This window comes from Opisthocomus hoazin, chromosome 35 (genome assembly GCF_030867145.1).
Source record: "Opisthocomus hoazin isolate bOpiHoa1 chromosome 35, bOpiHoa1.hap1, whole genome shotgun sequence".
Lineage (NCBI taxonomy): Eukaryota > Metazoa > Chordata > Aves > Opisthocomiformes > Opisthocomidae > Opisthocomus > Opisthocomus hoazin.
Window position 1 is genome coordinate 3303557 of NC_134448.1, and position 20796 is coordinate 3324352.

General features: G+C 66.2%; 2 protein-coding genes across 2 annotated transcripts; both read right to left on the bottom strand.

Moving 5' to 3' along the window:
• Positions 1 to 849: 849 nt before the first annotated feature.
• On the bottom strand, positions 850 to 8827 carry ICAM5 (intercellular adhesion molecule 5). The gene is made up of 10 exons (XM_075446054.1): positions 8770 to 8827; positions 6722 to 7000; positions 6173 to 6484; positions 3943 to 4221; positions 3587 to 3865; positions 3275 to 3517; positions 2952 to 3194; positions 1702 to 1947; positions 1334 to 1597; positions 850 to 1227 (listed from the first exon to the last, which is right to left on the bottom strand). Exons 1-10 carry the CDS (start codon positions 8825 to 8827, stop codon positions 1007 to 1009), a joined length of 2424 nt encoding a protein of 807 aa, XP_075302169.1. The 3' UTR covers positions 850 to 1006.
• A 4234-nt stretch (positions 8828 to 13061) lies between these two features.
• LOC142365319 (intercellular adhesion molecule 5-like) lies at positions 13062 to 20701 on the bottom strand. Its single transcript, XM_075446047.1, has 5 exons — positions 20629 to 20701; positions 18886 to 19158; positions 16922 to 17200; positions 14291 to 14533; positions 13062 to 13294 (listed from the first exon to the last, which is right to left on the bottom strand). The coding sequence occupies exons 1-5, from the start codon at positions 20684 to 20686 to the stop codon at positions 13089 to 13091; spliced, it is 1059 nt and encodes a 352-aa protein (XP_075302162.1). The 5' UTR covers positions 20687 to 20701; the 3' UTR covers positions 13062 to 13088.
• Positions 20702 to 20796: the final 95 nt, after the last annotated feature.

A 20796-nucleotide genomic window follows, 5' to 3' on the forward strand; every position in this document is an offset into this window, starting at 1 on the left:
TGGGACTGGGACATGGGATGGGGCTTGGGGACAAGGAGGTGGCCGGGCTGGGGGTACCCGTCCCTGGCTGTGGGTTGGGGACACGGGACAGGGCTTGGGTAATGGCACAGGGGTTGGGGACATGGGACAGGGGTTGGGGACAGCGAGGCGGTAGCCGGGCTGGGGGTCCCTGTCCCCAGCTGTGGGCTGGGGAAATGGGACAGGGGTTGTGGACAGCGAGGTGGTGGCCGTGCTGGGGGTCCCTGTGTCTGGCTGTGGGTTGGGGACATGGGACAGGGGCTGGGGACATGGGACAGGGGCTGGGGACAAGGACGTGGCTGGGCTGGGGGTCCTCGTGTCCAGCTGTGGGTTGGGGACATGGGACAGGGGTTGGGGACAAGGAGGTGGCCGGGCTGGGGGTCCCAGTGTCCAGCTGTGGGCTGGGGAAATGGGACAGGGGTTGGGGACAGCGAGGTGGTGGCCGTGCTGGGGGTCCCTGTGTCTGGCTGTGGGTTGGGGACATGGGACAGGGGCTGGGGACATGGGACAGGGGCTGGGGACAAGGACGTGGCTGGGCTGGGGGTCCCTGTGTCTGGCTGTGGATTGGGGACATGGGACAGGGGTTAGGGGCAGCGAGGGGGTGGCCGGGCTGGGGGTCCCTGTCCCCGGCTGTGGGCTGGGGACACAGGACAGGGGTTGGGGACACTGGACGGGGGTTGGGGACAGCGAGGTGGTGGCCAGGCTGGGTGCTGGGTGCAGGGCTGAGCCGGGGCTCCATCAGTGTCCCCGTCCCCCCCCGCCACCGGAGCCACCGTCCGCCTCCCTCCGGGTGACACCGAATTCTTTATTGGGTGTCGCGTCCCCCCGGGAAGCGCCGAGCCGGCGGCCGTGGCCCCCCCCGAGTTACGGCCGTGCCGGCGCGGCGCCGAAATGCTTAAAAAAACCCCCCAAAACCCCCCAAGTGCCAAAGCCCGCTGCGGCCAGGGGTACGCCGGGACCCCCGAACCCGCGCCGGCGACCTCCCCGGTTACGGCGGGGTGAGCTGGATGCCGAAAACCTCGCCGGCGCGGTCGTGCCGGTGCCGGTGGCGGTGGAGGCAGGCGGCTTCGGAGCCCTCGGCGTCGCGCACGTTGTACTCCCCCTTCTTGCACGCCGTCGTCTTCAGGTAATACCCGCCGGCGGCCGCCAAACCCACCGCGGTGACGGCACCCAACGAGCCCAGCGACGCCAGCAGCGCCAGCCGGCTCTCTACGCGGCGGCAAAACGCCGGTGATGCCGCGGCGGCGGTGACGCCGAGACCCCCACCACCACCCCACCCCCAAAAAAAACCCCCCCTTCCTTCACCGCTTCTCACCGTCCACCCGCACCATGACGCTGCCGGCGCGCCGGCCGTGCCGGTTGGTCGCGGTGCAGGTGTAAAGGCCCCGGTTGGCGGCGGCGGCGGCGGCGACGGCGACCGAGCGGTTGTCGGCGGCGAAGCGGAGGTTGGGGGCCGGCGGCAGCGCCCAGCCGTAGGTGGGGGTGGGCAGCCCCTCGGCGCGGCACTCCACGCTGAAGCTGGCACCCCGTGAGACGTTGGCCGAGGGCGAGACGCGCAGGCTCACCGCGGCGGGGCTGTCTGCACCGGGGCGGCACCGTCCCTTAGCCGAAAACACCTCCCCGGCGTTAAAAATTAACCAAAACCCCCTTTTTCCGCCCCAAAAAGGCGCTCCCCGCACTCACACTCGACGGCGACGGTGACGTTGCGGAGGGCTGAGCCGTGGGTGTTGGTGGCTCGGCACTGGTAGGTGCCGGCGTGGGCGCGGGTGACGTTGGGGCTGGCCGGGCGGGGGTCCCGGGTGTCCCCCAGCTTGGTGCAGGCGACGCGGGGCGGGGGGTTCCCGCTGGCGGCGCAGGCCAGCTCCGCCGGCGCGCCTTCCACCCAGAGCCGCCGCGCTGGGCAGCCCGTCTCGCCGATGCTCGGCTCGTCTGCGGGGCGGGAGGGCGCTGGGTGCCGGGGCGCGGGGGCCGGCCGCCCACCCCCTGCTGCCCACCCGGCACCGACGGGCGGCTGCGGACACGGCAGCCCGGCTACGGCGTCCCCGGCACAGACACGGCATCCCCGGCACAGCCAGAGCCCCAGCGTGGCTGCGGCAGCCCCGGCATCGCCGGATCCCTATCCCCGGCACCACCGGCATCACCAGATCCCCATTCCTGGCACCACTGGCATCACCAGATCCCCATCCCACCCCAGCATCGCCAGATCCTCATCCTTGGCAGCACTGGCATCGCCAGATCCCCATCTCTGGCACCACCAGCACCACCAGATCCCCATCCTAGGTATCCTTGGCATCACCAGATCCCCAACCCTGTCATTGCCATATCCCCATCCCTGGCATCTCCAGCATCACCAGATCCCTATCCCTGGTATCCCCGGCATCACCAGATCCCCATCCCTGGCACCACTGGCATCACCAGATCCCCATCCCACCCCGGCATTGCCAGATCCTCGTGCCTGGCACCACCAGCATAGCCATATCCCCATCTCTGGCACCACCAGCATCACCAGATCCCCAACCCTGGTATCCCTGGCATCAGCAGATCCTCATCCCTGGCACCACCAACATCACCAGATCCTCATCCCTTGTATCCCTGGCATCAGCAGATCCCCAACCCCAGCATCACCAGATCCTCATCCCTGGCACTACCAACATTGCCAGATCCCCAATCCTGGCATCGCCAGATCCCCATCCCTGGCATCCCTGGCTTTGCCAGATCCCCATCCCTGGCACCACCAACATCACCAGATCCCCATCCCATCCTCGCCATCATCAGATCCCCATCCCTTGCTTTGCCAGATCCCCATCCTTGGCATCCCCAGCATCACCAGATCCCCATCCCATCCTCGCCATCACCAGATCCCCATCCCTGGCACCACCGGCACCCCCGGACCCCCATCCCCGGCACCGCCAGACCCTCGCCCCGCCACTCACACTCGATGGTGACGACGACGCTGCGGACGGCCGAACCGTGCTTGTTGGTGGCCCGGCAGACGTAGCGGCCGGCGTCGGCGCGGCTGACGGCCCGGCTCCCCCGGGCGCGGGGGGGACCCCCGTCACGGGCGCAGCGGGTGCTGGGCGGGGGGTCCCCGTCGGCGCGGCACGCCAGCTCCCGCCGCTCGCCCTCCACCCAGGTGCGGTGCGCGGGGCAGCCCCTCTCCGTCAGCGTGGGCTCGTCTGGGGACACAGAACACGGGGGCCCGGTCAGCTCGGCGGCCGCCGGCACGGCCGCGGCGGGCGACGCCGGCCCCACTCACACTCCACGCGGACGGCCACCGCCCGGCTCCGCGTCCCCACGCTGTTGGTGGCGTTGCAGACGTAGGTGCCGGCGCGGGAACGGGTGACCAGCTCCGGCTCCGCGGTGCTGACGGTGACGCCGTTCCTGCCGCAGACGACGGTGGGCACCGGGTTGCCGGTGGCGCGGCAGGACAGCGCTTCCCGCGTCCCCCGCAGCCACGTGCGGTTGGCGGGGCAGTCGCTCGCCGCCATTTCGGGCATGTCTGGAAAAGATGGAGGGATGCACCGGCAACGCCGCGGGCGCGGCCGCGACCCCGCGGCGCGGCACTCACACAGCACGGCGAGCCGGGCGTCCGTGTCCTTCGTCACCACGCCGTCGCCGACGGCCAGGCTGGCCCGGCACCCGAACCGCCGCCCGTCGTCCTCTCGCCGCGCCGCCAACCGCAGCTCCAGCCGGGACTGCGGCCCCTCGGCCAGGACCCCGCCGTCGGCGTCGCGGAGCTGCAGCCGGACGGCGGGGGGTTCGGCGACCCCGGCGCGGCAAGCCACCGTCACCTCGCTGCCCGCCGGCGCCGACGCCGGGCTCAGCTCCAGGACGGGAGCCGGGAATCCTGCGGGAAGGTGCCGTGGGGATTTTGGCGGTGGGGAGGGGTCCGGTTATCGCCCCCCGCCGCGCCCGGAGCCTTACGGTAGACGTAGATCTGCCGCCGCGCCGCCCGCGCCACCGTCGCCACCACCACGGTGCAGATCAGCTCCTGCCGGCCCGGCGTGCCGGGAGCCAGCGCGGTGACGGCGGTCAGCACGTCGCCGGCCGCCGCCACGGTGAAGTTCAGGCTCCGCTCCGCCAGGGCGATGGAGAAGCGGACGTCGGCGGCGGGGAAGGCTCCGGCGATCCGGCAGCTGGCGTTGGCGGCGGCACCGGCTTCGAGGCGAGCGGGAGCCTGGAGCTGGGGCGGCTCCGGGAGGGCTGCGGGGACGCGGCGTCACCGGGGCCGTGCCCGGCTGCGCCGCGGTGAGGATCCCGGCGGCGCGGTGCCGTGCCGGGATGGGAGCGGGGATCACGGCACGGGCCCGGCCGCCGGATGAAGGTTGGGTGGGATTCGGCACGGCGCGGTGGAAACCGTGAACGGGGATGGGACTGGGATGGGGACTGGGATGGGGATGGGGACTGGGATGGGATGGGACTGGGATGGGGACTGGGATGGGGATGGGACTGGGATGGGACTGGGATGGGGACTGGGATGGGGATGGGACTGGGATGGGGATGGGACTGGGATGGGATGGGACTGGGATGGGGATGGGACTGGGATGGGGACTGGGATGGGGATGGGACTGGGATGGGATGGGACTGGGATGGGGATGGGACTGGGATGGGGATGGGGGTGGGATGGGGACGGGACTGGGATGGGGACTGGGATGGGACTGGGATGGGATGGGACTGGGATGGGGACTGGGATGGGGATGGGACTGGGATGGGATGGGACTGGGATGGGGATGGGACTGGGATGGGGACTGGGATGGGGATGGGACTGGGATGGGATGGGACTGGGATGGGGATGGGACTGGGATGGGGATGGGGGTGGGATGGGGACGGGACTGGGATGGGGACTGGGATGGGACTGGGATGGGATGGGACTGGGATGGGGACTGGGATGGGGATGGGACTGGGATGGGATGGGACTGGGATGGGGACTGGGATGGGGATGGGACTGGGATGGGACTGGGATGGGGACTGGGATGGGGATGGGACTGGGATGGGGATGGGACTGGGATGGGATGGGACTGGGATGGGGATGGGACTGGGATGGGGACTGGGATGGGGATGGGACTGGGATGGGATGGGACTGGGATGGGGATGGGACTGGGATGGGGATGGGGGTGGGATGGGGACGGGACTGGGATGGGGACTGGGATGGGACTGGGATGGGATGGGACTGGGATGGGGACTGGGATGGGGATGGGACTGGGATGGGATGGGACTGGGATGGGGATGGGACTGGGATGGGGACTGGGATGGGGATGGGACTGGGATGGGATGGGACTGGGATGGGGATGGGACTGGGATGGGGATGGGGGTGGGATGGGGACGGGACTGGGATGGGGACTGGGATGGGACTGGGATGGGATGGGACTGGGATGGGGACTGGGATGGGGATGGGACTGGGATGGGATGGGACTGGGATGGGGATGGGACTGGGATGGGGACTGGGATGGGGATGGGACTGGGATGGGATGGGACTGGGATGGGGATGGGACTGGGATGGGGATGGGGGTGGGACTGGGATGGGGACAGGGAATGGGATAGGGATGGGACTGGGACTGGGATGGGATCAGGAGGGGGACAGGGACTGGGATGGGGACAGGGACTGGGATAGGGATGTGATGGGGATGGGATCGGGAGGGGGACAGGGATGGGGACTGGGATGGGACAGGGACCAGGATGGGATGGGGATGGGGACTGGGATGGGGATTAGATTGGGATGGGGACAGGGATGGGGACAGGGCTGGGATGGGGATTGGACTGGGATGAGGACGGGGACCAGGATGGGATGGGGATGGGACTGGGATGGGGCTGGGGACAGGGGTGGGACAGGGATGGAGAAAGGGACTGGGATGGGATGGGGATGGGGACTGGGATGGGACTGGGATGGGGATGGGGACTGGGATGGGACTGGGATGGGGACAGGGATTGGGATGGGGATGGGACTGGGATGAGGAGGGGGACAGGGATGGGATGGGTACAGGGACTGGGATGGGGACTGGGATGGGATGGGGATGGGAACAGGGATTGGGATGGGAATGGAACTGGGATGGGATGGTGACTGGGACGGGATGGGGACTGGGACGGTCACAGCGCGGTGCCGAGCCGCCCCCCCCGCCAGCATCACCGGCGCCCGCCCCGGTGCCCGGTGCCTCACCGAAGACGGAGAGCGTGCGGGGGCCGGCGGCGCGGGCGAAGAGGGGCCCGTGGGGCCGCAGGGACAGCTCGGCGTGGCAGGTGACGTCCTGGCCGTGGTCCCCGGGGCCAGCGGTCAGCAGGTGACTGACGGCCACGCTGACGCTCCCCTCGGCCGCGCCGAACCGCGCCGTCCGCAGCGTTTCCGCCCCGCGCCGTAACGTCACCGTCAGGTTGGCCACCGGAGCCACCTCCAGCACCCGGCACGTCAGGTTCCGGCTCTCGCCCACCGCCACGGCCGGCACCGGATCCAGCACCACCCGCTCCGGCAACCCTAGGGCGCGTCAAGCCGTCGACCGCAGCCCCACGCCCGACGCCGCGCTGCCCCAACCACCACGACGCGCCGAGCCGTCGACCGCAGCCCCCCTGCCCCACGCCGCGACACGCCGAGCCGTCAGCCGCAGACCCCTGCCCCACGCCAAACTGCCCCTACCACCCCCAACCGCAGCCCCCCTGCCCCTCGCCGCGCTGCCCCTACTGCCGTGACCCCCCCTCCCCGGGACAAACTCACTGTAGACGAGGACACCGGCACTGGCGTTGGCGCGGACGTCGCCGCAGTGCCCGTAGCACGTGGCACTGCCGGGGCTCCACCGGGTGACGTTGAGGAGGAGGAAGCTCTGCCAGCGGCGCCCGCCGGCCCCCAGCCCCACGCGCAGGGGGGTCTCCAGCCCCAGCGTGGCGTTGCCCCCCGGGCAGGGGCCGCGGCTGCAGTTGATGGCCACCGAGCCACCGAACGGCACCACGGCCACCCGCGGCCAGGCGCCCACCGCGAAGGTGGCCCCGGAGACCCCTGCGAGAGCCCCCAGCGTGGGCAGCCCCCGGCCGGGGACCCCCCCGGATCCCGGCACCCGGGAAGGGGACCCAGGCAGCGGGGGGTCCGGGGGTCCCCTTGTCCCCCCCCAGGCACGAAAGGGTCCCCACCCCCCCCAAAATAAGGGACCCAGGTGTCTGGGGGTCCCCTCATGTGTCCTTCCCCAGCACTAAGGGGTCCCCACCCCCCCAAACTAACAGACTCAGGCGTCCGGAGTCCCGGGGAGTCCCCCCGTCCCCCCAGCCATGAAAGGGTCCCCACCCCCCCAAAGTAAGGGACCCAGGTGGTCGGGGTCCCGGGGGTCCCCTTGTGTGTCCCCCCCGGCACGAAAGGGTCCCCACCCCCCCAAAATAACAGACCCAGGGTCCCCTTGTGTGTGTGTGTGCCCCTCAGCACTAAGGGGTCCCCACCCCCCCAAAATAACAGACCCAGGTGTCTGGGGGTCCCCTCATGTGTCCCCCCCCCAGGCACTAAGGGGTCTCCACCCCCCCAAAATAACAGACCCAGGCGGCTGGGGTCCCAGGGGTCCCCTCGTGCCCTCCCAGTCACTAAGGGGTCTCCACCCCCCCAAAATAACAGACCCAGGTGTCTGGGGTCCCGGGGGTCCCCTCTTCCCCCCCCCAGGCACTAAGGGGTCCCCACCCCCCCAAAATAACAGACCCAAGCTCCAGGGTCCCAGGGGGTGCCATCGTTTGTGTCCCCCCCCCCCAGCACTAAGGGGTCCCCACCCCCCCAAAATAAGGGACCCAGGCGTCTGGGGTCCCCTCTTGTGTGCCCCCCCAAAAGGGGTCCCCACCCCCCCAAAATAACAGACCCAGATGCCCAGGGATCCCGGGGGGGGGGGGGGTCCCCTTGTCCCCCCCGGCATGAAATGGTCCCCACCCCCCCAAAATAACAGACCCAGGCGTCCGGGGGTCCCCTCGTGTGTGTGCCCCCCCAGCACTAAGGGGTCCCCACCCCCCCATAATAACAGACCCAGGTGTCCAGAGTCCCAGGGGTCCCCTCACGTGTCCCCCCCCAGGCACGAAAGGGTCCCCACCTCTCCAAAGTAAGGGACCCAGGTGGTCGGGGTCCTGGGGGTCCCCTCGTCCCCCACCCCCAGCACTAAGGGGTCCCCACCCCCCCCCCCAAAATAACAGACCCAGGTGTCTGGGGTCCCGGGGGTCCCCTCACCCCCCTCCCAGGCACTAAGGGGTCCCCACCCCCCCAAAATAACAGACCCAGGTGTCTGGGGTCCCGGGGGTCCCCTCGCCCCCCTCCCAGGCACTAAGGGGTCCCCACCCGCCCCCCCCAATATAAGGGACCCAGGCGTCCTGGAGGCCACCCCCCCGGCCCCCCCATCACGCTGGGTCCCTGGTGTTGGGGCTCTCTGGGGGGGTCCCTCCCCACAATTCAGGAGCTCTGGGGGGGGTCCTCAGGGTGCCCCCTCCCCAATAATTAAGGCTCTCTGTGCTCTCCACGGTCCACCCCCCCGTCCACCCCACCCCCCCATAATTAAGGGTCCTTGGGGTCCCCCCCCCATAATTAAGGGTCCATGGAGTCCACCCCCCCCCCCATAATTAAGAGACCTTGGGGTCTGGGGGTCCCCATGGGTGCCCCCCCCAACCCCCTTAACTAAGGGCAACTGGGGTCGCTGGAGACAAACCCCCCCCCCCCCCCCTCGGCACGATGGCTCCCAGCTGACCCCCCCCCCGGATGGACCTAGGGGTCCGGCCCCCCCCCCCCAGCACCCCCTGCCCCCCCCTCACCTGCGAGCGCCAGGAGGAGGGGGGGCAGCAGCCGCGCGGCCCGGCCGGGGGGGCCCATGGGGACTCGGCTCCGCTGGGGGGCGGGGGGGGGGGGCACGGGAGGAAGGGGAGGAAGAGGACGATGGGGCGGAAAAGGAGGAAGGGGAGGAAGAGGAGGGTCAAGAAGAAGAGGAGGATGAGGAGGAAGAGGATGAGGAGGACGGGGATGAAGAGGAGGGTGAGGGGGGATAGGGAGGAAGGGGGATCGGGAGGGTGAGGAGGATGGGGAGGAAGAAGGGGATCGGGAGGATGAGGAGGATGGGGAGGAAGAGGGGATCGGGAGGAAGAGGAAGGTGAGGAGGGTGGGGAGGAAAAGGGGGATCGGGAGGGTGAGGAGGATGGGGAGGAAGAGGGAGATCAGGAGGAAGAGGAGGACGGAGATGAAGAGGAGGAGGATGGGGATGAAGAGGTGGGTGAGGATGATGGGGAGGAAGAGGAGGGTGAGGAGGATGGGGAGGAAGAGGGGGACCGGGAGGATGAGGAGGAAGAGGAGGACGGAGATGAAGAGGGTGAGCAGGACGGGGAGGAAGAGGAGGGTCGGGAAGAAGAGGAGGATGGGGAGGAAGAGGATGAGGAGGACGAGGATGAAGAGTGTCAGGAGGATGGGGAGGAAGAGGAGGCTCGGGAGGATGCGGAGGACGGAGGTGAGGAGGAGGATGGGGAGGAAGAAGAGGATGAGGAGGACCGGGAGGATGAGGAGGACGGGGATGAAGAGGAGCACGGGGATGAAGGCAGCTCCTCCGCCGAGGCGACGACGGCGCCGGTACCACGGGGCTGCTCCTCCCCCCGCCCCCGGCCGAGCCCCCCCACCCCCACCCCCGGATCGGGCCCCCCCAGGTGCCTGGATCGGCCCCCCCCCCCCCCCCCCCCCCCAAGGAGTGGGGGGCCCGATCCCGCGTGGGTGCAGCGACAGACGGGGAGCAGCCGGCCCCTCCCCCTCCCCCCCCCGCTCCCACGCGCTCATCGGGGTGGGGGAGGGGAGGAGGGGGGGCACCCCACGGGCCTGGCTGGGGGGGGGTGGGGGAGGGGCCGGTAACCACGCGTGGGGGCGGGGGGGGGCACGGCGTGGGTGGGTGGGTGGGGAAATCACATGTGCGGCCACGCGTCGCACACGCAAGCGGGTCTGGGTGGCGTGGGGGTGGCGTGGGGGTGGCGTGGGGGTCCGTGTAGGCCTGGGTAGCGTGGGCATCGCGTGTGCATCGCGTGTGCATCGCGTGTGCATTGCGTGCACGCAGCCGTGCATTGCGTGTGCATGCAGCCACGCGTCGCACACGCATGTCTATGGCATGTGGATCCAGGTAGCATGTGCACACAGGCCTGGGTAGCGTGTGCATGCAGCCACGTGTCGCACACGCATGTCTATGGCATGTGGATCCATGTATCACGTGCACACAGGCCTGGGTAGCGTGTGCATGCAGCCACGCGTCGCACACGCATGCAGGCATGTCTATGGCATGTGGATCTGTGTATCATGTGCACGCAGGCCTGGGTAGCGTGGACACTGCGTGTGCAACATGTGTACACAGCCATGCATTGCGTGTGCATGCAGCCACGCGTCGCACATGCATGCAGGTGTGTCTGTAGCATGTGGATCCATGTATCACGTGCACACAGGCCTGGGTAGCGTGTGCATGCAGCCACATGTCACATGCATGCAGGCGTGTCTATGGCATGTGGATCTGTGTAGCGTGTGCACGCAGGCGTGGGTAGCGTGGGCATCGTGTGTACATCGCATGCACGCAGCCGTGCATTGCATGTGCATGCAGCCACACGTCACACACGCATGTCTATGGCATGTGGATCCATGTATCACGTGCACACAGGCCTGGGTAGCGTGTGCATGCAGCCACGCGTCGCACACGCATGCAGGCATGTCTATGGCATGTGGGTCCGTGTATCCTGTGCACGCAGGCCTGGGTAGCGTGGACATTGCGTGTGCAACATGTGTACGCAGCCATGCATTGCGTGTGCATGCAGCCACGCGTCGCACACGCATGTCTATGGCATGTGGATCCATGTATCACTTGCACACAGGCCTGGGTAGCGTGTGCATGCAGCCACATGTCACATGCATGCAGGCATGTCTATGGCATGTGGATCTGTGTATCATGTGCACGCAGGCCTGGGTAGCGTGGACACTGCGTGTGCAACATGTGTACACAGCCATGCATTGCGTGTGCATGCAGCCACGCGTCGCACATGCATGCAGGTGTGTCTGTAGCATGTGGATCCATGTATCACTTGCACACAGGCCTGGGTAGCGTGTGCATGCAGCCACATGTCACATGCATGCAGGCGTGTCTATGGCATGTGGATCTGTGTAGCGTGTGCACGCAGGCGTGGGTAGCGTGGGCGTTGCGTGTGCATCGCGTGCACGCAGGCGTGGGTACCATGTGCATCATGTACATGCTGCCACGCGTCACACACGCATGCAGGCGTGTCTGTCGTGTGTATGGCGTGTGGATCTGTGCATCGCGTGCACGCAGGCCTGGGTAGCGTGTGCACGATGCGCACGCAGCCACGCCTCGCACGTGCATACAGGTGCGTGTCTCGTGTGCACGCAGACACGCGTTGCGTGTGCGTGCAGGGGTGTGCATCACGTGTGTGCAGCCCTGCGTCCCGTGTGCGTCGCGTGTGCATCATGTGCGTGCCTACGTGTGTTGCGTGTGCGTTGCGTGGGCACCATGGGCCTGCAGGCACGCATCGTGTGTGTGTCCCGTGTGCATCCCGTGTGCATCACATGTGCGTCCTGTGTGCATCACGTGTGTCCTGTGTGCATCATGTGTGTTGTGTGTGCATCGCGTGTGTGTCCCATGTGCATCGCATGTGCGTCCTGTGTGCATTGCATGTGTCATGTGTGCGTTGCCTGTCATGTGTGCATTGCATGTGCATTGCATGTGCATTCCATGTGCATCCCGTGTGCATTGCGTGTGCGTCACGTGTGTCGTGTGTGTGTCCCGTGTGCATCCCATGTGCATCACGTGTGCGTCGTGTGTGCATCGCATGTACATCACATGTGCATCCCATGTGTGTCACATGTGCATCGCATGTACATCACATGTGCATCCCATGTGTGTCACATGTGCATCCTGTGTGCATCACGTGTGTTGTGTGTGCATCGCGTGTGTGTCCCGTGTGCATTGCATGTGTCATGTGTGCGTTGCCTGTGTCGCGTGTGCATTGCATGTGCATTGCATGTGCATTCCATGTGCATCCCGTGTGCATCCCGTGTGCATCGCGTGTGCATCGCATGTACATCACATGTGCACCCCATGTATGTCACATGTGCATCGCGTGTGCGTGCACGCCCGCCCCACGTGCCCTGCCGACCATGCCCCCCGCCCCCCCAATGCCCCTCCCCCCGCCCCGCCCCCAGCCCCCCCCCGCCCCCCCGCCTGCCCCGCGCCCGGTGCCAGCCCGGGCCAGGCGCTGCCGACCCCTCCCCCCCAGCCCCTCCCCCACCCCTGCTGCCGTCACCCCCCCGCCCCCACCCACCCCGCCCGCGGGTCTGGCCCCGGCTCCGGCCCCCCCCAGCCCCCCAAACCTGCACCCCAATCCCTGCTCCCCCCCCGCCCCCCCAGGGGTACCGAGGAGATGGGGGGGTTGGGGGTCACCCGGCAGACCTGGAATTGTCCAGTACAGCCCAGTACAGCCAAATATAGACCAGTACAGACCAGTACAGACCAGTACAGCCCAATATAACCCCGTACAGCACAGTACAGCCCAGAGCAGCCCAGTACAGCCCAGTATAGCCAAATATAGACCAGTACAGACCAGTACAGCCCAATATAACCCCATACAGCCCAGTACAGACCCGTACAGCCCAATATAACCCCATACAGCCCAGTACAGCCCAGTATAGCCAAATATAGACCCGTACAGCCCAGTACAGCCCGAAATAACCCTATACAGCCCAGTACAGCCCAGAGCAGGCCAGTACAGCCCAGTATAGCCAAATACAGACCAGTGCAGCCCAGTGCAGCCCAGTACAGCCCAGTACAGTGTGTCACTGGAAGATGCTGGTGGCAGCACTGGGACAAGCCCCCAGGGCCGATTCAGCCTTTAGCAGCCCCCCCCCCCTCCCCCCGAGGGGAGCTCAGGGCCGGGGTGACGGGCACGGGGGGGGGCCCATCCCTGGGGGCCCCCGAACCCCCCCAGCACCCCCAGATTGGGGCTGCAACCCCCCCACCCCCCCACACACCGCTGCCCTCGGGCTGGATGCGGCCCCAGAGAGGGGTTTGGCTGTGGGTGGGGGGGGGACACAGGGATTCTGGGGGGGGCTACGGCGGAGCCCCCACATTTTGGGGTGGGGGGCCCCCCCTCCGCCCCGGGGGTCGCGGCCTCATCTCCAGCGGCCGCTGCGGCAGCCGGTACCGCCGGGTTTTGGTCTCGCGGTGGTGGACGGCGTAGCCCACCACGCCGGCGAGCAGGACCCCCAGCGCCGCCAGCCCCACCAGCAGCGGGACCCCCAAGTCGGGGTCGGGGTCTGAGGGAGAGAGGGGATGGGGGGGGTCAGGGGCACCCAGCCCCCACTGTCCCCCTGGGACCCCCAGAACTCCTGAGGCCCCCGAGACCCTCGAGACCCCCAAGACCCCCAGGACCCCCGAGGCCTCTGAGATACCCGAGACCCTCCAGGTCCCCCGAGACCCCCAGGACCCCCAAAACCTGCAGGACCCCCGAGACCTCTGTGACACCCTAAGACTCCCTGAGACCCCCCAGGACGCCCAGGAGACCCCAAGACCCTCAGGAACTTGGAGACCCCCAGGACCCCCAATAGCTCTGAGACCCCCAGCACCCCTGACAATCCCATGACCCCCAGGACCCCCAATACTCCTGAGACCCCCCAGGACCCTCAGTACTTCTGAGACCACCAGGACTCCAAATACCCCCAGGACTCCCAGGACCCCCAATACCCCTGAGACCCCCCAGAACCCCCAGTACCTCTGAGACCCCCAGGACCCCCAATACCTCTGAGACCCCCCCAGGACCCCCAAGACCCCCAGGACTCCCAAGACCCCCAATACCTCTCAGATCCCCAGACTCCCAGGACCCCAAATACCCCTGAGACCCCCCAGGACCCCCAGTACCCCTGAGACCCCCAGCACCCCTGAGACTCCCATGACACTCTGGGACCCCCAATACCCCTGAGACCCCCAGGACTCCCAGTACCTCTGAGACCCCCAGGATGCCCAAGAACCCCAACACCTCTGAGATCCCCAAGATCCTGATACCCCCAATACCCCTGAGACCCCCCAGGACCCTCAATACCTCTGAGACCCCCCAGGACTCCCAAGACCCCCAGGACTCCCAGGACTCCCAATACCCCTGAGACCCCCCCAGGACCCCCAATACCTCTGAGACCACCAGGACTCCCAAGACCCCCAGGACTCCCAAGACCCCCAATACCCCTGAGACACCCAGGACCCCCAATACCCCTGAGACCCCCAGGACCCCTGGGACCCCCAGGACCCCCGCGACTCACAGTGCACCCAGACGGTGACGTTCCTCTCGGCAGCACCCAGCGGGTTGCTGGCCCGGCAGCGGTAGGTGCCGGCGTGGGTGCGGGTCACCGGCTGCGGGACGCCGGCGGCGAAGGGCTGCCCGTCCTTGGTACACTCCAGCCTGGGCGGGGGGTTGCCCCGTGCCCAGCACCGCAGGGTCTCATCCTGCCCCTCCGTCCAGTTCTGGCGCGGGGGGCAGCTCCCGTCGTCCAGCCGGGGCTGACCTGGGGGGGGGGGGGGGGGGTGTCAGAGCAGTGGGACCCTCGCGTCTCCCCGGCACGAGGTCCAGCGTCACCACCAGCGGGCGGGGGTCAGCGGGGGTCCCCGCTGCCCTCCGGGGTCCCCAGTCCTGCCCTGGGGCTGAGCAACGTCGCACTGGGGGGCGAGGGGTTTGGCAGCGGGGACGAGGGGCTCTGCGCCGGGGCGGGAGGGGTTCGCACGGGGTCGGGGGGGCTTGGCACGGGGGCAGGAGAGTTTGGCACGGGGGTCGAGGGGGTTCGTACAGGGCAGAAGGGTTTTGCACGATTTAAGGAGCTCTGCACAAGGGCAGAGGGGTTTTTCACCAGGGCAGGAGGGTTTTGCACGGGGCAGAAGGATTTTACATGAGGCAGAAAGGTTTTGCACAGGGCAGAAGGGTTTTGCACGATTCAAGGAGCTTTGCACAAGGGCAGAAGGGCTTTGCACGGGGCAGAGGGGTTTTTCACCAGGGCAGAAGGGTTTTGCACAAGGGCAGAGGGGTTTTTCACCAGGGCAGAAGGATTGTACGTGAGGCAGAAAGGTTTTGCACGGGGCAGAAGGGTTTTGCACGATTTAAGGAGCTTTGCACAAGGGCAGAAGGGTTTTTCACCAGGGCAGGAGGGTTTTACACGAGGCAGAAGGGGTTTTGCACAATTCAAGGAGCTCTGCACAAGGGCAGAGGGGTTTTTCACCAGGGCAGAAGGGTTTTACATGGGGCAGAAAGGTTTTGCACAGGGTAGAAGGGTTTTGCACGATTTAAGGAGCTTTGCACAAGGGCAGAAGGGATTTGCATGGGGCAGAAGGGTTTTTCACAAGGGCAGAAGGGTTTTGCACGGGGCAGAAGGATTTTACACGAGGCAGAAGGGTTTTGCACGGGTCAGAAAGGTTTTGCACGATTCAAGGAGCTCTGCACAAGGGCAGAAGGGTTTTCCACCAGGGCAGAAGGGTTTTGCACGGGGCCAAGGTGCTTTGCACCAGGGCAGAAGGGGTTTCTCACCAGGACAGAAGGGTTTTACATGGGGCAGAAAGGTTTTTCACCGGGGCAGAAGGGTTTTGCACGATTTAAGGAGCTTTGCACAAGGGCAGAAGGGATTTGCACAGGGCAGAAGGGTTTTGCACGGGGCAGAAGGATTTTTGCACAATTCAAGGAGCTCTGCACCAGGGCAGAGGGGTTTTTCACCAGGGCAGAAGGATTTTACGTGAGGCAGAAAGGTTTTGCACAATATAAGGACCTTTGCACAAGGGCAGAGGGGTTTTTCACCAGGGCAGAGTGGTTTTACACGGGGCAGAAAGGTTTTGCACGGGGCAGAAGGGTTTTGCACGATTTAAGGAGCTTTGCACAAGGGCAGGAGGGTTTTTCTTGGGGCAGAATGGTTTTACACGAGGCAGAAGGGTTTTCCACCAGGGCAGAACGGTTTTACACGGGGCAGAAAGGTTTTGCACGGGGCAGAAGGGTTTTGCACGATTCAAGGAGCTTTGCACAAGGGCAGAAGGGTTTTTCTTGGGGCAGAAGGGTTTTGCACGGGGCAGAAGGGTTTTGCACGATTCAAGGAGCTTTGCACAAGGGCAGAAGGGTTTTTCACCAGGGCAGAAGGATTTTACGTGAGGCAGAAAGGTTTTGCACAATATAAGGAGCTTTGCACAAGGGCAGAAGGGTTTTCCACCAGGGCAGAAGGGTTTTGCACGGGGCCAAGGTGTCTTGCACCAGGGCAGAAGGGGTTTTGCACAGAGCCCAAGGGTCTTTGCACAAGGCAGAAAGGTTTTACACAGGGCAGAAGGGTTTTCCACCAGGGCAGAAGGGTTTTGCACGGGGCCAAGGTGTTTTGCACCAGGGCAGAAGGGGTTTGCACGAAGCCCAAGGGTCTTTGCACAAGGCAGAAAGGTTTTACACAGGGCAGAAGGGTTTTTCACCAGGGCCAAGGGGTTTTTCACCAGGGCAAAAGGGTTTTGCACAGGGCAGAAGGGTTTTGCACGAGGCAGGAAGGTTTTGCAACAGGGTTGAAGGGTTTTACACGGGGCTGAGAGGTTTCACATGGGGCAGAAGGGATTTGCACAACTCAAGGAGCTTTGCACCAGGGCCAAGGGGTTTTTCAACCGGGCAGGAGGGTTTTGCCCGGGGACTGGGGGGTTTTGCCCAGGGACTGGGGGGTTTTGCCCGGGGACTGGGGGGGTTTTGCCCGGGGACTGGGGGGTTTTGCCCAGGGACTGGGGGGTTTTGCCCGGGGACTGGGGGGTTTTGCCCAGGGACTGGGGGGTTTTGCCTGGGGACTGGGGGGTTTCGCACGGGGCAGAAGGGTTTTTCACCAGGACAGAAAGGTTTCGCATGGGGTCAAGGAGCTTTGCGCAGGCTCCGCCGGGTTTTTCGCCCCACTCACAGCTGACGCGCAGCGTGGCCGTGACCGAGCTCCTCCGCCGCGTCCGGTTGCCCACGCCGAGCTGCGCTTCGCAGGCGAACTCGGCCCCATCGTCTTCCTCCGCCGCTGTCAGCTCCAGGCGCACGGGACCCTCGGCCCAGGGCTGCGGGGGCCGGCGGCCGCCGCGGAGCCGCAGCTTCAGCCCCGGGGGCCGGCTGGGTGCCGAGGAGCACTCGAGGGCCACCAAGGCGTCGCAGGAGGTGTTGGGGTGGGTGACGGCCAGGCGAGGCTCGGGGAGGTCTGCGGAGGGGAGGGAGATGGCACCTGACCTCCCGGGGCATCCCGACGGGGATCCTGCCCCAGCGCTGCCGGAGCTGGCACGTCCCGAGCTCTCCCACCCCTGGGACCCATTGCCGGGTCCAGGACCCAGCTCATCCCAAGCTCTCCCACCCTTGGGACCCATTGCCAGATCTGGCACCCAGCTCATCCCAAGGTGTCCCACTCTTGGGACCCATTGCTGGATCCGGCACCCACTTCACCCCAAGCTCTCCCACCTTTGGGATCCACTGCTGGATCCATCACCTGGCTCATCCCAAGCTCTCCCACCCTTGGGATCCATTGTCGGATCTGGCACCCAGCTCATCCCAAGATCTCCCACCCTTGGGACCCATTGCCGGATCCGGCACCCGGCTCATCCCAAAGCGGCTCCTGCCTGAGCTCTGCCGGATCCGGCACCCAGCTCATCCCAAGCTCTCTCAACTCTAGGACCCACTGCTGGATCCATCACCCGGCTCATCCCAAGCTCTGACACCCTTGGGATCCACTGTCAGATCCATCACCCAGCTCATCCCAAGCTCTCCCACCCTTGGGACCCATTGCCAGATCCGGCACCCACCTCACCCCAAGCTCTCCCACCTTTGGGATCCACTGCTGGATCCATCACCCGGCTCATCCCAAGCTCTTCCACCCTTGGGATCCACTGCTGGATCCATCACCCGGCTCATCCCAAAGTGGCTCCTCAACCCAAGCTCTCCCACCCAAGCTCTTCTGGATCCATCACCTGGCTCATCCCATAGTGGCTCCTCATCCCAAGCTCTCCCACCCAAGTTCTTCCAGATCCATCACGCGGCTTATCCCAAAGTGGCTCCTCATCCCAAGCTCTTCCAGATCCATCAAGCGGCTCATCCCAAAGTGGCTCCTCATCCCAAGCTCTCCCACCCAAGTTCTTCCAGATCCATCACGCGGCTCATCCCAAAGTGGCTCCTCATCCCAAGCTCTTCCAGATCCATCACGCGGCTCATCCCAAAGTGGCTCCTCATCCCAAGCTCTCCCACCCAAGCTCTTCCAGATCCATCACCTGGCTCATCCCATAGTGGCTCCTCATCCCAAGCTCTCCCACCCAAGCTCTTCTGGATCCATCATGCGGCTCATCCCAAAGTGGCTCTTCATCCCAAGCTCTCCCACCCAAGCTCTTTCAGATCCATCACCCGACTCATCCCAAAGTGGCTCCTCATCCCAAGCTCTCCCACCCAAGCTCTTCCAGATCCATCACCCGACTCATCCCAAAGTGGCTCCTCATCCCAAGCTCTCCCACCCAAGCTATTCCAGATCCATCACCTGGCTCATCCCATAGTGGCTCCTCATCCCAAGCTCTCCCACCCAAGCTCTTCTGGATCCATCACCCGACTCATCCCAAAGTGGCTCCTCATCCCAAGCTCTCCCACCCAAGCTCTTCCAGATCCATCACGCGGCTCATCCCAAAGCGGCTCCTCATCCCAAGCTCTCCCACCCAAGCTCTTCCGGATCCAGCCCCTGGCTCATCCCAACCTGTCCCCGCCCTGGGACCAGCTCCATCCCGGTTTGCCCCATCCATGTCCCCACCGAGGGCTGGGGACTCCCCAGATCTGGCACATCCCTACCCCCTTCCCTGATTGGTCCCCATCCGCTGGGAAAGCCCCATGGGAAGGACCGGAGCAGCTCCTTACCGTAAGCCAGCACCTGATACGTCACCACCTTCCGTTCCCCGAAGCAGGAGAAGAAGCAGAAGATGTCAGAGAGGGGCTCGGTGATGTTGTGGAGCCGGACGCTCAGCCAGCCGGGCCCCCGGCCCACCCACTCCTTGCTGAGGGAGGTCTCCAGCCCCCCCGGCGCCCCGGCCTCGGGGCAGCTGCTGGAGCAGTTCAGCAGCACCGTCCCACCGTAGCCCACCTCCGAGGAGGTCCCCTCCACCGTCACCTCGAAGGGCTGGGTGGGTGCGCCTGGAATGGGAGGGCGGGATGAGCTGGGAGGAGCAGGACAGGCTGGGGAGGTGGGTGGGGGTACAGGTGGGGTGAGAAGGGACAGACGGGATGGCCCTGGCTGGGGTGGGGAGAAGGTGGGATGAGCTGGGACACATGGGACATCCCAGGGAGGTGGGTTGGGTGAAGCTGGGATGCATGGGATGGGCTGGGACACATGGGATGAGCAAGGACACACGGGATGTCCCCAGCTGGGTTGGGATGATGGTGGGATGAGCTGGGACACATGGGATGGCCCCAGCTGGGGTTGGGGTGGAGGTGGAATGAGCTGGGACACATGGGACATCCCAGGGAGGTGGGTTGGGTGAAGCTGGGAGGCATGGGATGGGCTAGGACACATGGGATGGCCCTGGCTGGGGTGAGGAGAAGGTGGGATGAGCTAGGACACATGGGATGAGCTGGGACCCATCGGATGTCCCCAGCCGGGTTGGGGTGAAGGTGGGATGAGCTGGGACACATGGGATGGGCTGGGACACATGGGATGGCCCCAACTGGGGGTGGGGTGACGGTGGGATGAGCTGGGACACATGGGACATCCCAGGGAGGTGGGTGGGTGAAGGTAGGATGAACTGGGATGCATGGGATGAGCTGGGACACATGGGATGAGCAGGGACACACGGGATGTCCCCAGCTGGGTTGGGGTGATGGTGGGATGAGCTGGGACACATGGGATGGGCTGGGACATACGGGATGTCCCCAGCCGGGCTGGGGTGAAGGTGGGATGAGCTGGGACACACGGGATGAGCTGGGACACATGGGATGGGCTGGGACACATGGGATGGCCCCAACTGGGGTGGGGTGGAGGTGGGATGAGCTGGGACACATGGGATGGGCTGGGACACACGGGATGGCCCCATCTGGGTTGGGGTGACAGTGGGATGAGCTGGGACACATGGGATGGCCCCATCTGGGTTGGGGTGGAGGTGGGATGAGCTGGGACACGTGGGATGGGCTGGGACACATGGGATGGCCCCAACTGGGGTGGGGTGGAGGTGGGATGAGCTGGGACACATGGGATGGGCTGGGACACACGGGATGGCCCCATCTGGGTTGGGGTGACAGTGGGATGAGCTGGGACACATGGGATGGGCTGGGACACATGGGATGGCCCTGGCTGGGGTGGGGTGGAGGTGGGACGGGCTGGGACACACGGGATGTCCCCAGCCGGGTTGGGATGAAGGTGGGATGAGCCAGGAGACACGGGATGGGCTGGGACACACGGGATGAGCCAGGACACACGGGATGTCCCCAGCCAGGTTGGGGTGAAGGTGGGATGAGCCAGGAGACACGGGATGGGCTGGGACACACGGGATGAGCCAGGACACACGGGCTGTCCCCAGCCGCGTCCTGGCGCCGGGGGATGGGCTGGGACCGACGGGAGGAGCAGGGGATCCCCCGGGACGTCCCCAGGGCCCCCGGGCCGGCACTCACCACGCAGAGCCAGGAGCAGCCCGGCCAGGCACCACGCGGGGAGGCTGCGCTGGGGCATCGCCGCGCCGGCGAGCCGCGAGGCCGCGAGCCGCAGCCCGTCACCGCGGCACGGGGCGGCTCAGAGGCGAATCGTCCCCCGACCCCGGCCGCGACGGCCGCGCTCCATCC

Bases quoted from the DNA above. Each gene is read 5' to 3' on its own strand.
- LOC142365319 (XM_075446047.1), bottom strand. From the start codon at position 20,686: ATGCCCCAGCGCAGCCTCCCCGCGTGGTGCCTGGCCGGGCTGCTCCTG. The intron at 19,159-20,628 runs GTGAGTGCCGGC...CTCCCATTCCAG, and splicing joins GCTGCTCCTGGCTCTGCGTG to GCGCACCCACCCAGCCCTTC. The intron at 14,534-16,921 runs GTGAGTGGGGCG...CCCCCCCCCCAG, and splicing joins GGCCACGCTGCGCGTCAGCT to GTCAGCCCCGGCTGGACGAC.
- ICAM5 (XM_075446054.1), bottom strand. From the start codon at position 8,827: ATGGGCCCCCCCGGCCGGGCCGCGCGGCTGCTGCCCCCCCTCCTCCTG. The intron at 7,001-8,769 runs GTGAGGGGGGGG...GGGCTCTCGCAG, and splicing joins CCTCCTCCTGGCGCTCGCAG to GGGTCTCCGGGGCCACCTTC. The intron at 3,518-3,586 runs GTGAGTGCCGCG...CATCTTTTCCAG, and splicing joins CGCCCGGCTCGCCGTGCTGT to ACATGCCCGAAATGGCGGCG.